The sequence below is a fragment of the Lepisma saccharinum genome, chromosome 6 (assembly GCF_977018435.1).
Source record: "Lepisma saccharinum chromosome 6, izLepSacc3.1, whole genome shotgun sequence".
Classification (NCBI taxonomy): Eukaryota; Metazoa; Arthropoda; class Insecta; order Zygentoma; family Lepismatidae; genus Lepisma; species Lepisma saccharinum.
Window position 1 is genome coordinate 60,299,749 of NC_139234.1, and position 20,341 is coordinate 60,320,089.

At 36.6% G+C, this 20,341-nt stretch overlaps 1 protein-coding gene across 1 annotated transcript in view; it reads right to left on the reverse strand.

Annotated features, from left to right (window-relative positions):
* Positions 1-12,554: 12,554 nt before the first annotated feature.
* The window catches only part of LOC145989089 (intraflagellar transport protein 88 homolog), a 16,776-nt gene continuing 8,989 nt past the window's right edge, over positions 12,555-20,341 (reverse strand). Inside the window, exons 2-4 of the mRNA XM_083124383.1 lie at positions 19,379-19,504; positions 18,230-18,445; positions 12,555-12,874 (exon numbers count right to left, since the gene is read on the reverse strand). Coding sequence (XP_082980509.1) covers positions 12,750-12,874; positions 18,230-18,445; positions 19,379-19,504 — 467 coding nt within the window. The 3' untranslated portion in view covers positions 12,555-12,749. The remainder of the gene's footprint in view (positions 12,875-18,229; positions 18,446-19,378; positions 19,505-20,341) is intronic.

Here is a 20,341-nt window from a genome sequence, read left to right on the forward strand (position 1 = left end):
CATTTTTAAAGTCCACATACCTTTGTTATGTATTATTCCTAGTATTTTTAGGGGGGGTGATACTAGTCCAGCTTGTTCTATCAGAAATACTATTGAGTAATGATTCCATTTAATAACTGTACTTAATATATTGCACAGAAATAAATAATGTCACATGTGCATTTTCGAAAAACTTTCGACTTAGTGAGCTCTACTACAGTCGAGAAAGAAAATATTTCTTGCACAGGAGTGAACACATTTGAGACAAAATGAATATCATATTTGACATTGATGCTATGCAGGATTGGGAGGGGGGGAGATGTTTGCATATGTATAATAAAAAGAAGTGTAGTTAGGAGCATAGCATTTACCCCAGGCAATGGGGCGCCCATGTTCATTGCAGAGGGTACCAAATTCTATTTATGCACCACGCTCGGAAATCTATAGCTATGGGTCGGGTATTGAACGCCCTTGTATAGACTCATTCAAAGGTTTGTGGATTTTAGCCCTTAGTGTCAGATTTTTTTTCTTTTTTGCCTCAATAAGAAGTTCACCTTTGCATGATAAGTTCTAGTGAAAACTTGTCTGTATAAATGATGGGTGCAATAGAATTAGCGTTGATGCATCCATGATTTTAACACTGAAGGCATAGTGACAGGGTATAGAAGTTAAGTAAATGTCAAGTAAAAATAACTAGATTTTTTCAAAGTAGTAACTGTAACTCAATTACTGTTTTTCAGGTAACAATTAATTAAATTAAGTTACTTTTTTTTATTTGAGAGTAAAGTTTGAATTTTCTCACCTCTATATTATCATTTAAGACTTATTATACCAGTAATATACTTAATGTTAAGTACAGGCGGACATCAGAGAAGAAACAGCTCATTTGCAGTTCATGAATGCAACATGTTTTATCTAGAATAAAGTAGTTGGCTTCTGTGATAGAGTGGCCATAACACACTACAAAGCTAGAAGTCCATGGTTCAAACTCTAGTTAAGGCATGGATGTATCTTTGATAGCTTGCTACATCATCTGTTTTATCAGTTCATCATGTATCCTCTTCATTACGATAAACCCACACAATAGTAGAGCAAAGTAAAATAACTGAAAAAGAAGCAAAAAATAAACCAACTATAAACGTTACATTTTGTAGCAAAGGTGATTGTAACCGAGTTTGATTAAAAAAAAGAGTAACTGTAATTGTAGCTTTGAGTAAAGTAGCTATAACTCAGTTAATTTTAACATCTAACTTTGCAAACATTGCATAGTAATAACAATGATGAAAATCAAATAAAATTTTGCTTGTGAAACAGAACATTGATTTCTAAAAAGTATTTCTTAATGTATTTCAAATCATGTTCATGCAATTTTTTTTATATAAACAGAGGAGGAAAGCAATTAATTAGCTTATTTATTTACTTTTTCCACATGGAATCAGTTACAACAGTTTGCATCACATGCAGCTGAGAGGCAAATACGATTTACAGCTTGTGGACTCTTCACGGTAGATTTAGCTCTCTTGCACTCGGTAAGTTTGTCTTTATGCAACAACAATTTATATTTTATTGTATTTATGAAGGGGTAATGAGAGAGAATTCCCCATCTGCCTACCTGCAGAATAATTATCAGCATGGGATAGATTTTGGGATGAAGTTTTGGAAAGCAAATACCCTTTACATGTAACTGATAAATGAAATGAAGGACACCCAAACATCCAATCTGGAATTTGAACCCAAGCTTCAGTACAAAACCAGAGAGAGTCCTTGGTTAGAATATCATGTAAGGAATAGCTAGCTATTTGTGCATGTCATCATTTCATATTTCATCCACTCGTCTCCATTATCACAATTATCCCACAGGTAAGAGAATGACATTAACCAAAAATTTAAGAACCAATCAATCAATGACCCAGTTTTTGTGTGAAGATAAATAGAAACGTATATAACAGACTAAACAATTTGTTAGTAGGAATGGACCAATATCAATAAAGTACTTACATAAAATTTACTGACACCGATAACCAATATTCTACTGATCCTATATAAAAATACATATCATCCTTGATGAACGTGAATCATTCACTGACCTCCTTAACCCTTAGGTACTATGGACGGTCTGTCAGACCGCTGTGTTATTTTGTTTCCATTTTTCTACCTTACCCCTTTGAATGAAAAGTGGACTCTTCCATGTACCTTTCCGTTGAGATGCATACACCAGTTCAAAGTCTTGCATTGTCGTCTTTGATTTCTGAATACTTATTCAGTTTTGTTTCCTGTGAGCAGTCTGTCAGACGTGCCATAGTATTTACGTGAGTTTTTTACCTTGTATACTCGTATATATTGTACTGACAAGAAGGAGAATACAGGTATATATATGTTACTCTCGATTTGTAATACTATGAGAAAATAAAAAGCAATAGTAATGGTATTTCAAAGGTAATGGAAATGAGTATGCATAAGTTTTAGTATTTTCTTATCATTTACGATCTTGTTGTTATTAAATTGTCTGTATTGTTTATACTATTATTATTTTTTTACTATTTTATATATACCATAATAAACTAACTTCACTTAACATGACTTAACCCCTAAAATAAATAAAAATTTTATTTCTGTGACGTAAATGTCCTAAAACACAGAAAATGATGCAGAGGTTTCGCAGACCGCTCCATAGTAGTTCCGTAGTAGTTCCATAGTACCTAAGGGTTAACACTAGTTTACTAGTGCTGTACAGCAAACTTACTTACTTGAGGGGGAGAGGCTCACAGGGCCACACCTTTTTTTATCACTAAAATCACTAAAATTCAAGAAACCATTTTGAGTTTTAATTACTGCTTCATTTGTTGATTATATTTGTGCAATTATATATAATAATTACAAAAATTACAATCATTAATAAAAAATAATAACCAATTATTATACGAGTATTATACACATATTTTACCATTCACTAAAACTCACAAAAACACAATAATTTTCATCAATGCTTTTTGTTTTTAGAGGTGCAGTTGTATTGTATAATAATTACAAAAATGATCATCAGTACATTTACTGGCATGAGTGTCTCGTATGACATGCAATCAAATATGGCACTTTATATGTCCACCAAGTGCATTTTGTCTCCTATTTACATTACAGTTATGTTTTTATGAACAAAAGTAATACAGAAATATTGGGAATGCCCTGGGCAGGGGTTCCCAAACTTTTTTGTTTCACTGCACCCTTAGTGCTTCAAGATTTTTCGTGGCACCCAAGTCAGTGTGTGGGTCTATCTAACACTTGCAACACTCCATATGGTTAGGTTGCTTGCCTTAAGTTAAAAAATAATCACATATTTCAGAAACATTTTATGTGTAAAAAGTACTAAATAAGCACATATTTAGAACAATCATATCACTGATTGAATTTACAATTGTAATTAGTGGGACAGGTGAGCTTGATGTCCACTGCATATCTTCTCAAATCTTGGTATCAAAGAGGACACAGCCACCCTCATTTCCTGGTCCATGTTATTTTTTGCACGATACTTGCGCTTTACCACAGCAACCGCCAAAAGTCCAGTTTCACACAAATATGACGTCTCAAATGTAATTAAGATTCGCAGAGCTTTACCACATAGCAGCGGATATTCATCTTTTGCTGATATCTAACACTGACTTGGTTCGTTCCATACTGCCAAACTTGGTCTTCAGCATATTATCATAAGACACCTCAATAAGATTTTCTTCCTTCTGCTGAAGTAAATTCAGATGGAGCTCTGGCTGTGAATGGGTCTTGAATCCTTGCGAACTTGTCAATATTATCTTCTTCAAGGCATTTCTCAAACCAGTTCATAAGATGTGAAAAATGCTTTTCAAACCCAGATTTTATGTTAGAGAAACTCGTAGTTACTGAGAAGAACAAACTCACACTATCCACACAGCCGCATGACAAACAACTGCCTTCTATACTGCAGTGACTTCACTTGAATCCAAATTCAAAAGATTCTGTTAAAATTCTTAACTCAAACGCCATCTAGTATTCATATCGAAAAGCTAAATACTGATTCCTAGTGCCTGTTAGTAGTTCTTCCAATCATGGGATGAACAGATTGATGCGATGGTTCGGTTCTAAAATCATGTGTAGACTAACAAGTGTCATTTCAGTGAAAATATTGGAACCATTTCGTGATCCCTCAGTAAGCTAGCAACAGTGCCCCAGGGCACCGTGGCGCACACTTTGGTAAGCCACTGCTCTAGAGAACAATGTAATTTATTTTCAATTCTTTAAAAAAATTATCAGTTGAAAAATTGAAAAAATAGAGGTGGTGGGCCCTACAGCCACTCACTGCCCCCTTGGGTAAGCAAGGGTTAATAAATGTATGTTACCAGACGACTGCAATGCAAAAGAAGTTGCATATGTAGACATTTCGTCTTTTTTAAAGAGCAGAGAATGGAGATTATATATTTATATCCATAAAATTTAAAGCAAAATAGAATATTGCACTAAATTATGAGAAATTTACAGATATATTGGATTGGTAATTTTACCAATGCCTATATCAACTGATACCGATAGATTACCTATTTATTTGTCCCATCCCTAGTAAGTATTATAAATTTTATCTGATCTTGAACAACTTTTGTAATCAAATAGATACCTTCTCTTACTTTTGAAGATTGTTGCTGCTGTTTCAACCTATATAATTATTCTGATCCAGTTCCGACAAGAAGAAAAAGCATGTGTCCAAGCAGCACCAATTGCAACATCCAATCCACAGCTCAGAAGTGCACCAACAACCGACACCATGGAGAGTACTACGAGGTCATATATGTAATGTATGGTGCGATGTTGGCCTTTTATTACTTTTCCATTAATGACTAAATATGTTTTACACAGCTATGTAATTATGATGATTGTAGGGTTGTAATTGCAGGGGAGATAAGGGGAAATTCTGTAATGATCCTGTGAGGTCTGAGTCTGAGTTTCTGAGTGTTATTATTGCACGTTAATTGCTAATTCTGTCAACGTTATTTGTGTTAACCATTCATTGTAAATGGTGTTATGATCTATTGATAATGAGGTCAGGTGCTCTGTGTTAGCATTTTATGCTGAGTTGTAATGTTAATAAGTAGGGACATTGAATTTTCGCGATGCGCGAAATGTGAAAAAAAGATGCAATTTTGAACATTCTGAAAGTAACTTCACCCCCAATGATGAAATATGCATGAGTTTTGTTTGCGAAGTAATGCGAAATGTGTGCTTTTCCACGAAATGAACGATTTTTCGCAAAATAACCGTGAAATATCATCAAATTAAGTAGAAAACACACAAAAACCGGCAATCAAGGTTTTGCACTGCAGCTGTAGCAGCGATAAGATTGGTCTGTTCCCACACATCAAGGGAAACAATGGTGTCATTTGTGTTCAGTCATGAATGAATTTTGTTTATCATCATGTGATTTTCAACATGTGTTTGTGTATGTGCAGTAGTGATTATTTTATTTGTTGGACAGCAAGGATATCCTTTAAATACATACAATGGATAAATCACTTGAGATATGCAATTTAGAAATGAAATGATTTTGTGTTTATGTTTTCTTTTTGGTTGGACAGCTAAGTACTGTGTATGTGTACAGTATATAAAAATGAAGTAGTTTATCAATTTATAGCTCTTTTGTATGTTGTTTCCTATTTTTTTTTCCACTGGTGGTATATATTGCTGATCTAACATTTTATTTACCGCTCTCCTCAGTTTTTATTTACCATAAATTTGTCTCCCTATTAATAAGGTACTCTGTGGTCGCAAAGAATATGTAATATTTATCTTATAATTGTATATTAACGTTTAGCACACGTTAAATATTATAATATGTATTTATCGTTTGTGCCTTGAGCATGTAGTTCAATCTACGGCCATAGAGATGGCCTTGCCTGCTCTCGCAAAGTTCCACGTAGTTCGCATGAACGGCACTAGAGGCGCTACTCTGAACTGAGGCTATATAACCGGCTGCGAAGCAGATTTTCTTCAGTTGGCTTTCAGGTCTGCTCACGATAAGATCTCGCTTAAAAATTGACCTGGAAGAAAGGTGCTCTCCGCTCTTGAGAGAGGCCAAGCACCCTAAAGAAGTTGCACTCCGCTTACGAGCGAGAGAGATCCCACTCCAGTTGTTGGCGAGAGAAACAAACTCCACTTTAGGGTGAGAGGACCCACTCTGCTTACAGCGAGAGCTTTCAGCCACTATTAACCAGCGGTACCCTGCCTGGGGATTGACACGTTGGGTTATTAGGCAACCACTCATAAGTAGGGGCATGCATATTTCGTTTTTGACGAAAAAACGAAATTTGAAAAAACACATTGTAGTGTTAATTTTTCATGTTTTTGAAAGGTGTGAGGTGCATTTTGTGACCATATTTTGTCACGAAATAATGTGAAATGAACTGCAAAAAGCGAAATTAACTCTTAAACACGAAATTAAGGGTTTATTCACCGCCGTGACACCTTCCGAGGTCTGAATTATCCTGAGAGTTATGCAATTCCTGGAAAATTGATTAATTCTGCTGTTAATATTGGAGAAGCAAAAATGGACTCCTTTACACAGAAATAAACTTAATACTCTGATAACTACATAAATGTGCTATTAGAAGTGAAATGTTAATTCTGTGGAATAAGTGTAGTTTTTAAATCAAATTTAGGATTATTTTCACAATTTTAAAACCAGTATGTCTTTTTATATACCACTTTTCATCCATTTTTCACCGCTATAACACCGATATTTTATTTTATTTACCGCTTTTGAACCCGAAATTGACTCAGTTTTTGTACCGAAATTTTGCCTTTTTATTTACCAAAAATATGTGCCTCTACTCATAAGGTTTACTGTTGTGTGCCCAGTTATTGTTAACGCCGGGAGTAAATGGAACGGTAATTGTAATTACAGGTTTTGCCGTTTACTGCAAACCCCACAGAAAGGTGCTGGGCGTTATTAAGCCTTAGGGGTGTAGCTTTGACTGTAAAATTACAGGTCAGATAAAGTACGTCGGTTATCGTGAGGGTGACCTTAATAGATGCCCTTATTCCCCAAAACCCACCAGTTCCCTGCAGCTACAGAAGTCGGTGCAAGTAAAGGACTGCACTTTCCTGACATTTGTTGGAGATATGGTTATGATTCCAGAGGGCAGCTGCAGCAGTGTTCCTGTTTCAGGTTTACGGCAGTGTTGCTATTAAAATAAGCCATTTTCCCCCATTGTGTGGCAGTATATTGGCCTAGTGAGTGTAATATCCTACATGGGCATGTGCTAAACTTACACCGTTTACTGTTGCTATTGCATAAGTATATCCAGCTATGGTCATTACACTTTCTCTAAACTTTAAACTGTGTACTTTCCCGAACCCAGAGTGAAATAGAGTCTCATGCCACCGCTGGAAAAATGTTAGCATGATGGGTAAAACTTTGCAGTGAAATACCTGCCTCTTTCCAAATATTTAGCCCTAGGAGGAAGTAATATTTTGGGAGAAAGAAAATGTAATCTTACTCATCTAATTAATTTTACTGCCTTCTTTGTTCTTGTCAATAATGTTCTTAACAAAATAAAATTATCACTTACACTCAAAAATGTGTAATAAATGAATGTACTCTGTCACTTTCTTTATGCATGTTAAATTTCCTATGAACAGAACAGGTCCATCCATATTGTCTGACACCTAAAAAGTTCTACATATTATATACATCAGTCAGTGCTTGAAATGAAAAATGTTCAATTAGGGGGGTATTTGCTTGAGCCTTGGGGATAGTTGGAAGGGGCATTCCATGAAAAGTGGTCCTAATCCATGTAAATAACAAAAGGAATCAATCTTAAAATTATTTTTCATGTTTGGGGAATAAAGGACGTGGTGGACAATTAGACCTAAGTGAGTCACTAAGTGGATGGTGGCAGGGGCCACAGAAATAAATAGAACCTCTACAACTAAGTTTCATGGAAAAAGTTAGTAACTCGCTTGCATCTAATTATTATGAACCGTGTATTTTATTCCCCAAACATAAAATAATTTACCATTGTTTATAATTACATTCAGGTTTAAATTAAATGTTTGACAAGTCCCTTTTGGCTGGTCCGCGTCTTTCATAATTAATATTATGGACAATATTGAATATTTAATGTTTTCTTTTGTCATATGTTTAGTTACCATTTGTGATTATTAGAGTTGGCTAGCTTTGCGAATGCTTGGGAAGTTCCGAGTGACACTGATAAAGTCACAAAGCTGGCCCGAGCATTCCTATATAAACGGTGCGACTGTGAAATTCTTGGCAGTTGCTCTACAGATTTAGTACGATGTACTTGGTGCGTACTGAAAGTCGTGATCAACTTTTTATTTCAGACGTAAATGTTCACGTAGAGCGATGCGCTGTATAAGACAGTTAGAACCATCTATTGTAACAACATACACTTGAAAGTACGTATGCGCATTAGCGAGTAGCGAGTAATGGCTCCGTTTGACACGTCGTTTCGCCAGCATGCAGTAATCGAATTTCTGTTGAAGGAAGGTGCATCGGCATCAGATATCCACCGCCGATTGCAGGAAGTGTATGGTGATCAGTGTATGGCTGCCAGTAGCATCAGGCGATGGATAAAACATTTTAGAGGTGGAAACACAGACATCAGTAATCTCCCTCACACAGGCCGCCCGAGAACTGCCTTGAACAACAGGAACGTGGCTCGCATCCAGGAAATCATCCAGGGGAACAGGCGTGTTTCGGTTAGGGAACTTTCACACATTGTTGGAGTAGGGCACAGTGCTATCCAGGAGATGATTGGTGTACTGGGTTACCGGAAAGTGTGTTGCAGATGGGTGCCAAGGGATTTGAATGCGGCACAAAAACGAAACAGAAAAGATGTTTGCACGGAACTTTTGGCATGGTACCGAGCAGAGGATGGAGGCGAGGGTTTCTTGAAGTGTTTGGTTACTGGAGACGAAACCATTTTCCACCTCTACGAGCCTGAGAGTAAACGTCAAAGCCTGGAGTGGCGACATCAAACATCACCAAGAAAGAAGAAACCGAGGACAATATCATCAGCTGGCAAAGTAATGGGAACTGTCTTCTGGGATTCGGAGGGTGTTCTTCTCGTGGACTTCCTCACTCCAGGGGAAACAATCAATGCTGCTCACTATGTGCGCACTTTGAGAAAACTTCGTCGTGCTATTCGTGAAAAACGTCCTGGCAGGGATAGTGTTATCCTCCAACACGACAATGTCAAGCCGCACACAGCACAGCTAACGAGGGATGAAGTTGCCAGATTTGGGTGGGAACTCCTTCGACATCCTCCCTACAATCCAGATCTGGCTCCTTCTGACTTTCACTTGTTTTCTTTTCTGAAAGAACACATGCGGGAAAACAGATATGACACCAACAAGGAAGTGGAACTTGCTGTTAGGAGAATACTCAGACGTGCCCGAACGGAGTTCTCCAACAGAGGAATTTTCAAACTTCCAGAACGTTGGCAAAAATGTGTCGATTTAGATGGTGATTATGTTGAAGACTAATAAAGGTATGTACTTTAACAGGCATATATTAGATTCTTTTTTGTACAGTTTACTTCCTTCTTGTAACATGTTGATCACGACTTTCAGTACGCACGATACATCATTCTCTGCAATGTGGCTGCTCTGTGAGGTCTTGATAAGCCTCGAGATGAGGTTGGACCCGAGCTGTTGGTCATCGTTGCTGTAGTGGATTGTTAATTATTGTCTTTTAAATTATTTTGTCTTTTTTAAAATTGATATTAGTTTAAGATGTTTGTTTCTTTCCGTGTTTCGTGGAATTTGATGATCTTGTATTATAGGATTGAGTCCGAACATTGTCTAGCAATCAATGTTGCAGTGGCAAAAGCTTGTAGTTACGTTATTTTTTTTTTTCGAATATGGTAACTGTTCCGTCTCTTTTGTATTTGTAACCTTTCTGCTTTTGAGTTTAGCAGAACTTCATATCTGGGTTCGAACCCGAACGTATGCATTAGTGTTGCAGTGGCCTTGTTGGACCCGAGTTTTTAATATTTAAGTAGTTTTCATGCGTCCGGGCAGCGTAGTTATTTTGCTGATAGATTTCTGTAAAGTTTTCACAGTATCAGGAATTGCTTTTCCTTTCTCTTCAAGTATGGTTTTCCATCACATTTTCTAAATTACAATTATTGTTCATCTACAGCAGGTAGGCCTGTCTCCAGGCTCGCTTTATCCGTTACTTTCTGAGCTTTACGCAAAATTTAGGTCCATCAAGCATCAAACCAATGCCCACGCACACTTTGTAAATCTTTCACCGTTCGAGTTCGAGGAGAAAAGAAATGTTATATTTGTAAAAACCTTTGAGAAAGCTTATTTTATCATTTCGAGACAGAAAGTGATTTTCATCTTTATCAGCTTAAAATCCCATTGTTGTACGCGTGTACTTTTCCTTAAGAAGAAAAAAAGAGATGTAAATAAAAGCTATTTAGATTGTCAGTAAAAAAAAAAGTGTTTGCAGTATAATTTTCTCGCATACCCAGTGTTGCCAAATTTGTGTGTAATCTCTTTCTGGTGAATACTCAATGCAACATTGACAGGTTTCTTTTGTTTTTTGGCCAAAATTACTTATGTTCAATCACACGTTCCTGAGATGGCATCATGGAAGATTCCATTAAAAAGAGTACCTCTAACTGATCTACCAAAAGCTAGCTTCGGGGCCGAAGAGGAATCACTTGTGAAAAACAAGGAAGGCATATCGAGTGGAGAGAGTGATGGCGGAGCGTTAACGCAATTCTCATTTGTACCAAGACAGAGACATATGCAAAGAAAGATTCTTCCTTCCCTTTTTGAAGCAATGAAGTGTTGGACGTCAAAGCACTGCCCTCATATATTTGCCTTTGTGATTCTTCTTGTTAATTATTAAATTGTATGCGCCGCATGAGGGAAAATTCCACACCTAAGTCACCATAGATGAAGAGAGTTAATTAAGTAGATTCAGCAAATTTCAGGCTAGGTGCTTACTGGTTGTGTTTAGGAAACATTGTAGAGTCTTTGTGTGCATTGTATCCCACTTTTTCTCTGTTATTCATCATGCACCCTCTTCTTCTTCTTCTTCTTCGTCGTTATCATCGTCGTCACGACTTAAATGTGTGTCATGTTTGTGAATGGATATTTCAAAAACAAAAATTATTAGCATCTGTAGCCTATATGGCACATAAATTCAAATTTTGCTACACTTTTAAAGCGTCACATGCGAAACACATTTTCGTTCATGCATTCAGGCTATGTCATCTTACTCAAGTTTTTTTCATTTGTTAGCAGACGCCACAAAGTACTTCATAATCCTATAAAATCAGTTCTTTAAAAATTAGGGATGGGATGATATGAAATTTTGGCCGATACTGATAATATACCGGTATAAAATTTCCTGATACCGATAACCGACATAAAATTCTAAATTGTTCTTGAAGAATCTAAAGGGGACATTCACCTCCTTAATAAGTGTGTGTTAACACATGCATGCAGTGCAAAAGAAGCTGCATATTTAGATCATTACTTTTTAAAAAGTAGGGCATGGAGATTGTATGTTTACACACATAAAAGTTATAACAATATGGCAGAATATTGCATTAAATTATAAGATACTTATAGATATATTGGATCAGTAAAATTATCAGTAATTTTACTGATACACCAATATGCCTATATTGGCCAATACCGATAGCGTACCCATACATCTGTCCCATCCCTATTAAAAATATTTTAATCCAACTCCTATGTAGAGCCTTACATTTTTAGGTGTAAAATGTCGCATACGTATCACTGGAATGATCTGGAAGGGACCTATAGTTTAGCATGGTGTCAGTTTAGGGAATTTTTTGCCTAAATATTCCCAGCTGATGAAATAATGAATACTGTTCATTAAAATTGTGGAAAAATTCAAGTTTAAATTTGGGGCTGTGCGTGTGATTTGCATTTCACCTGCCTTCTATCTCTTGTCATTTCAATGTTAAATCTTGCTATGGTAAAACACATCACAGTCATGGATGGTTACAGAAATTCATTAACGCACTGAATGATTGCATTGCATTGATTTGGTGTTATATAAGTCCACTTTGTGCACAGTTAAAAGTGGGATCAGAACCACTATGTGCCTCCTCCGGGTATCGAACCCGGGAACCCCGCACTGAATGAATCATTAACATTTCACAATGAATTTTAATTCTTACTATTTTTATATAAGATTGATACACTATCAGTTATCGATTGATTCATTTGGTTTACTTCACTTCGTGTTTCTGCCACTTTTGATTAACCGCGGAGATGAAGATGAGTGACCATGTGATGAAATTGATGAGGGTGCGTTCAGAAAGAACACCCATGCCCAGGCTGGAATTTGAACCTGGGACCCTTAACATTGTGGCACACTGTTCTAACAACTCTGCCAAGGAGGCTGGTACTATCAGTTATTGGTCTTTAAGTTCATTCTAGTTTCCATAAATTTTTGATATGTAATAAAATTGTTGAATAAATCCTGCCTTTCAAATTTCTAGCAATGTGTGGCTTCTCTGCTATGAAAACAGTAAATGCATATCAGTGTATTCATACATATTTTATTACATACATTGAAATAGAAGCAACACTAAACAGCAAGTGTGCTTTTAATAGTTACTTTTATCAACAATAAATTAAGTGCACTTAATTGACTAGACATTGACTAGAATAAACTGTGATTGTGTTTAACATCACGTGTCTTAGAGTAAAACAGATGAGTAGCTGAATAAATTTGCACTTTATTCAGGCAGCAAATCATCACCCAATTCTTCATCCCCAAAGTCATCATCTTGCTGAGGCTTCAGGCCAGCTGAAGTTCTTGGACGTTCAGGTAACGGACCAATGGGATCATTGTAGGATGTATCTGACAAACAAGAATAATAATAACTTTTAACTTGTAAGCACTGTTACTTCGAGTAGGGACAGGATAAATTAATTGGTATTTGTAGGTTCCAGCATTTGGAAAGTTACTTTTTAAGAGAAATTGTTAATTTTTTGAAATGTAACTCACTTAGTTATGTTTTTTAAGTACCGTATTTACTCATGTATAATGTGCACATTTTTCCAATTTTTTTGCTCCCAAAAACTGTGGTGCGTATTATTCACGGAATAATTCGGACAGCCAACATGAAACCGTACAGAGTCATTCCATGGTTTTGTGACACTTTCATTGATTTTTCATGTTATATATCGTTGTAAAGCTTAAGTCCTGCAGTTTCTGAATATGGCAACAGTATTCCATTCAAGATGGTGATACTAATGTGAAATGCGGTTGAAATAACTTCTTCACAAAATGAAGGAACGTTCTGATTGTTACTTTGCTAATCAAAGTATGCTCAGAAGTAAATTAATTAGTAGAGATGCAAAAACCCATAAGACCTGTCATTACATATGGAGCAGAGATGTGGACGCTACCAGAAATAGAAAAAAAATAATTTGAGAAGAATTGAAAGAAAGGTGTTAAGGAAAATATATGGACCAATATTGGGGAAAAGATGATGGAGAATACGATATAATGAAGAAATAGAGAGAATAATAAAGGAAGAAGATATAGTGAGGTTTATAACATCAAGAAGATTGCAATGGCTAGGTCAAGTACAAAGAATGGAAGTGACGGCAATGGCTAAAGAATAATGAATGCAAAAATATATTCATCGAGGAAAAAAGAAAGACCAAGATTAAGATTAAGATAGCTGGAAGATGTGGAAGAAGATTTGAGAATTATGAAGATTAGAGGATGGAATGAGAATATGAGAGATAGAAGACGGTGGAAGCTAATTGTTGAGGAGGCCAAGGTTCACCCAGGGCTGTAGTACCGAATGGTAGGTAGGTAGGTAGGATAAAAGAAAATATAAGGAAAAAGAAAATAATAATTAAAATGTATTACTGGCCAAATAATATTATAATTATATATATATTTTTTTATTTATTTATTTATTAGGGATGGGCCGATATGAAATTTTGGCCTGGACCGATATAAAATTTACCGATACCGATAACCGATATTCTACCAATCCAATATAAAATTAGAAATGGTCCTTGAAGAACCTGAAAGGTTCATTGACCTCCTTAATAAATGTGTGTTTCAAGGTGACTGCAGTGCAAAAGAAATTGCATATTTAGACATTTACTTTTGAGAAAGTAGGGCATGGAGATTATCCATAAAAATTACATCAAAATGGCAGAATTTTGCACTAAATTATCAGATATTTATCAATATATCGGATCGGTAAAATAATCGGTAATTTTACCGATAAACCGATACACCGATATACCTATATCGACCGATACCGATAGAGTACCGATTAATCGGTCCCATCCCTAATATATATATACATATATATGGAGTGTGTAATTCTTGTGCTGCTAAATGCTAGTTTGAGGGTCCTGAATGTGCCTTTTATAAATTTTACGTTAGTTACGGGAAAAGTATAAATTTTGAAGTTCTTTTAGAAAAAATAAAGAAGGAATGAGCAAAACCACGTATAAAAGTTAGAAGGCCATTTGCCATGATTTTTTACTTTGTAATGTAATGTTCTGCGACACCAAGAAAAACAGTGTCATTCTGGCGGAATTCGAGAATGTACTTCCCTTCACATGAGATGCATATCAGAGGTATTTGTTCGGCAAGAAATAACAGAAAATGACTTCCTGAGCACTGGAAATCCAGAACATAATTTTGATCTCGCTGTCCACTATTACAGAATAAATAAGGTGGTTAGTTAAAGAGTGAAAGCTTTAGGATGCTAAACACAGTGCAGGGAGAGGGGGGAGGTGTTGTGGGTTGGTAACTGATGGCATACAAAAGTGATATTCTTCTCCTCTTGGTCCACAAGGCAACAAGTGATCCATTGAATAGGTATGATGTCATTCACTCTTGATCGGCATAACAATAGCTTTACAACCTATAACTACCAGGTAACCAAGAAAATTCATGTGGTTTTAGTACAAAGAAGAAAAGGTCCAAAACAAATGTGTTTACCTTATATTTATTCTGCAAAATATCCACCATCCGCTTCTACAACCTTCTCCCATCTTTGTACAAGCCTGTAGATGCCATGTTTGAAAGTCTTTGTGTAGGGCCGCAAAAAACTGCACCACCGCGTTTTCAACCTCCTCGCGAGTTTGAAAATGTCGATTGTACATATGGTTGTCCATAGACAAAAAATGATGGTAGTCTGATGTGGCAGAAGTTCCCAGCCGAGAGAAGAAATCACCTCCAGGGTGATCTTTGCTGTATGCGGTTTAGCGTTGTCTTGGTGGAAAAGAACACGCTTCCTATTCACTAATGCAGGTTGTTTTTTTGCAAGCTGTTCGGCCACTCTTTGCAATTGCGCGGAGTACACCTCTTTGTTGATGGTTTTACCACTTTCCAAGAACTCATAATGCACAATCCCAGCCGTAGTCCACCAGACACACAGCAGCACCTTCCGCTGATGAAGAGCAGGTTTTGCAGTTAAAGGTATGGTGTCATTTGACGATAGCCAATGGTATGAGCGTTTCTTGTTATCGTACATTACCCACTTTTCATCACACGTCAAAATGCGGTCCAAAATTGGACAGTTGTTGTTCCTAGTGAGCAAGGAAGCGCAAGTGTTCAGTCGTTGGAGACGGTTCGCAGCAGTCAGCTCATGCGGGACCCACTTACTCAGTTTCCATGATTTGCCAAGCTCATGCAAGTGCACACAAATTGTTTCAGCACTTACCGCAAATCGTTGAGCGAGTTCTTGACACGTTTGATTTGAATCCTCTTCAATTGCTGCCTTCAGTTGGTCCATATCGAGAGATATAGGTCTGCCCGATCGAGGTTTGTCTGCCAGTGTCTCATCGCCACTCGAGAAGGTCTGAAACCACTTTTGCGCTGTCCGTTCACTAATTGTACCTTCTCCAAGCGCTGCACATATTTTTCTTGCTGCTTCCGCTCCTTTTGTGCCCAACTTGTACTCATACAGTAAACACGCCCTGATTACTGCATTCGACACAGCCATGGTTCCCTGCGAATACTTGCTCCCGAACTATCAACTGCAACCTGTTATCTATACGTTAGCCAACGTGCCAAGGAATGAGCTTTCCGCCAATCACATATACATGTACCCCTGGCGGCTGAACTGCGTACTACCCCACGAAAACTAAGGGCAGATGTAAAAACCGCATGAACTTTCTTGGTTACCTGGTAAAAAAGCCATTTCTTGAAACTGGATTATACTGCGCATTATATACGAGATATAATTGTTCCTCACTTTTTCCCATCAAAAACCAGGGTGCACATTATCACGCATGTGCATTATACACACGTAAATATGGTAATTTTAAAGTTAATATTCAATTAAGTAAGTTTTATGGTTACTTTATTCTTGATAAACAATAGCATGTTTAATTATAGTTAATATGAAAAAGTGCTGCAAACATGAACTGTAAGCAGGCTCTTCAATTTTTTGCTGATGACCAATTAACTTTCATCAAATTATACTAAACACACAGATGAAACCAGGGCTGGCTTGGTAGCTCAGTTGATAGATCAATGGCACGGTATGCCAGAGACAAAGGTTCAAGTCTTGGTTGAGCCTGCATTTTCGCTGAAATTTCTACATATTATATATTTAAATATGGAAAGCATAGAAATATCAAAATTCAAAGTCAAACTTATGCTTGAAAACATTACAACAAGCAAGGCATTATCATATAACAGATACCGATATGAAAATTAAAATTTAATATGAAATTTAGGAAACAATGAAACAAACCTTGATCATTTGTGTAAAAGTAAGTGATAATTATGTTACTTGTATCTGAAAAGTAACTGTTACTGTGTCACAAGTAATTTGTTACTTCCAATCACTGATAATTATCCAATTATAATTGATTGGATTGATTTGTTGTTTTAAGTCCACTTTATGCACAGTAAGGCTAATCAGGACTGGACCTACAGTTTAAAGTGGGATCCGAACCACTATGTGCCTCCACCAGGAATCAAACCAGGGACCCCTTGATTACAAGGCGACGATGCTACCACTGTGCCATCGGGGGACCCTCCAAGCACTGATAAGTTTTGGTAAAGTTTCGAATCAGTTGAGTCCTACTACAATACCATTAATCTTTATAAAAATTAAATATATTGTTGAATATTAAATATGAGCATTAAACTGACATGTGTGGGCCTCCCCAATGGAACGGCATAGTGGTAACATCGTCACCTTGTAATCAAGAGGTCCCAGGTTTGATACTCACTGGAGGTACATGGTGGTTCAGATCCCACTTTAAACCATAGGACCAGTTCCGATTAGCATTTCTGTGCATAAAGTGGCTTAAACACAAAACTGGCCAAAGCAGCATGGAAAGTACTCAAACAATGATATTTCTACTGCAACAGTTATTCACAGGAAAATTGGATATTTCAAAAACTCCTTACGTTACATGTTGGAACTATCATGGTAAAATCTGACTTACCATCTAGTTTTCTGGCTACAAGAAAGTCAGATTTTATCACACCACTTGATATTTATTAATTTACTTTCAAGATTTATTACTTATTAACTGCAGAAGTTTTGATCCATTCCTGTTGCCCATGTCTGTGGGCAAAATTCTGGACTACTAATGTTCATTAACCAAGATTCTTCACCACTAAAGTGTCACGTTTTGATTTTGTCCGTAAAATCAGTTTTCCTAAGTCTGATGCACATGACCTTTACTGGTCTCAAACCATTAGAATGGCACCAGTTACAAAACACCACGTTAAGACTCTAAGCCCCGCGACAGGTTAAGTTTGCACAACTTTTTGCGTATATAGACCTAAACGTGCACGCAGAATATAGTTCCGCTGCAACACTGCGGATTTTCTCATTGTCTGTGATATGAACAGCTCGGCGGTTGAGGCAAGACTGGCACGGGAGATACAGAGCGTCGTTCTCACGTGGATTAATACATAAAACCTGCTGCAAACTTAACCTGTCGCTGGGCTTAGATAATTCATTATCCCCAGAAATGGGCATTCTGGGAGACAAATTACCCTGACTTGAGTTTTCAATTATTTTTGAGAATTTCCTGTGTAGTACGAACTGGCAACCAAAAATATTTTAAAATATCTCAATGGATAGGTTTATAGTGTAACAAAACTTGGTGTGAATATCCCTCTCAGTTTTCTTATTATACTCAACATTACAGTTACGTTACATTTTAAACATTCAGTAGTTTTTGGAAAGAATAAAAGCAGATAACTCACCTACTTCCCTCTGTGATGGAATGTAATGCTCTTGATCATCTGACTCCATTAGGGAGAGTTTAGTCTGCCGACCTGAGCTGAGGGCTGAGCCAGGAACACTTCGAGGTCCTCGGGAACTGGCCCTACTTACGGGCGATGCTATGCCTGAATCGGTGATTGGGCTGAATGGAACTGCGGACCCTCCTCTGGATGATCTACTGCTGCTACGTCTTGAACCTAGAAAAAAAAACAGATTTCAAAAATTGGTAATTCTTTATAATGCTTTCAGCTAAACAACTACAGCAGATGAAAAGTTTATATCTAATGGCAAGGAAAGTTGTGAACAGGTTTTAAAGGTTAATGTCACTCTCATCGTCACAGATTAGGTTAGGTTAGCTTAATTTGTTAATTTGCTTCACACCTAGTAAATCAAGTGTGGTATTTGCAAAGGGTATTTCTGTAGTAATTGCTGTCAAGTTTAATCACTTTCATCATATATTTCAAAACTGTCGTAGCCAATAAGGTATATGTATTAAACACCTACCATTGTATTTTATTGTTCAGTTATTTTCAAATTAGTTAGGTTTGTTAATGTCCTGTTTTAAACATCTATCCATGTCAATTACATCAACAATAATAAAAATAGTGGGAGTGTAAATGAAAGGAGGGAAAGTATCACACTTTGTTGTAGCCAAAAAATATCACATTCAAATGTGAACTGTTTACACGGGAGTCAAGTTTGTCGAGTCACAAAGTTTTTCTAGTGTGTTTGGGACAGGTGGAAGTAATTTACAGCAATTTCTTATAAACTTTTCTTGTTCTTTATTTTATCAAATTTTAATAAAGAATACCGTTTAGTGTGTTGCCAAACCTAGAATCAGTAGCGTGTGCAGAAGGACCACTGTAGTTGGGGGACATGTGTCCTGGGTGCTGGTGGGAGATGAGGATTCCGTAAAGGCATCTTACCCCTCTGAGAGAAATGTCATTAATCCGTCAATGATGAAAAATTGTTACTCACAAAGAGGAATTGAACCTGACATTCCCACAATATTCAGTTTCAATCTTATGTTTTACATGGTAATTTTTCTTCCTATTTCACAGAGTGGGAAATAAATCACGACATAATACTGAATGAGCATATTTATAAAAAATACTGGAAAGTAGGCCTACCTGGTCTACTGCTTCCTATTCTCTCCCTCAATTCTTTCGCCTTCTCAGCTTTCTTCAGCTCCAGAGCATAATCCGTTGCTTCCTTCAAACCCAAATCATTGCACAACCGAACAAGGAACTTCAGGCCTGTAAAAGAAAAAGTAAATGTTCAAGTTTTGCAAGACATGTAATGGGAACTTCACATACTTTTCATGTGACAAAATTAAACTGATTTCAATAATAAATTACAAAGAACCAAAAGAAAGCATTAGAATTATTTTTTAAAAAAATGGTTTAAATGACAATGAATTTGAAAACCTTTATACCAGAGTAACACCTAGTTACAAATCATGAAATATTGACTTCAAAAGATGAGACTTGTGTGCTTTGTCAACAACAACCATCCTCAATAAATACACAGAAGCAAATTATTAACTTTTAATTTCAGTGTCTCTTACTACCATCCACACAGGACTTGTCGTTACGATGTTGTTAAAACCGTGTATTTAGGGATCACCAAAATGAATAGAACCTTTACAGTGGAACCTCAATTTTACGTTTTTCTGGGGACCAATATGAAAAAAACTTTAAAAGTGAGAAAATGTAAAATTGAGGAAACTTTTATAACATTTATTATGATGGAACCATCAAGATTGAATGGATAATGAAGGAGAATGTAAAATCCACTGTACAAGTAAGTTGTGCAAAAAAAGTTTGTAATTTGCCTCCGTATATTTATTATGCTACCACATCATTCATTCCCGACAACTTGAACCATCTATAAATTGATTCAATAGTACAAATATCTTTCTTCCAACTCCGTTGGATCTAATGATGTGAATAATAATAATAAACAAAAGTAAGTGAAATAGGAGACAATAAACATTTACCTAACACAAAAAGGCGACATTAATATTGTGCAGCCTGGCCACATGTTCACAAAAGAAGTAAAGATATGGCACAGTATTGTAGCATAAAAAAAAT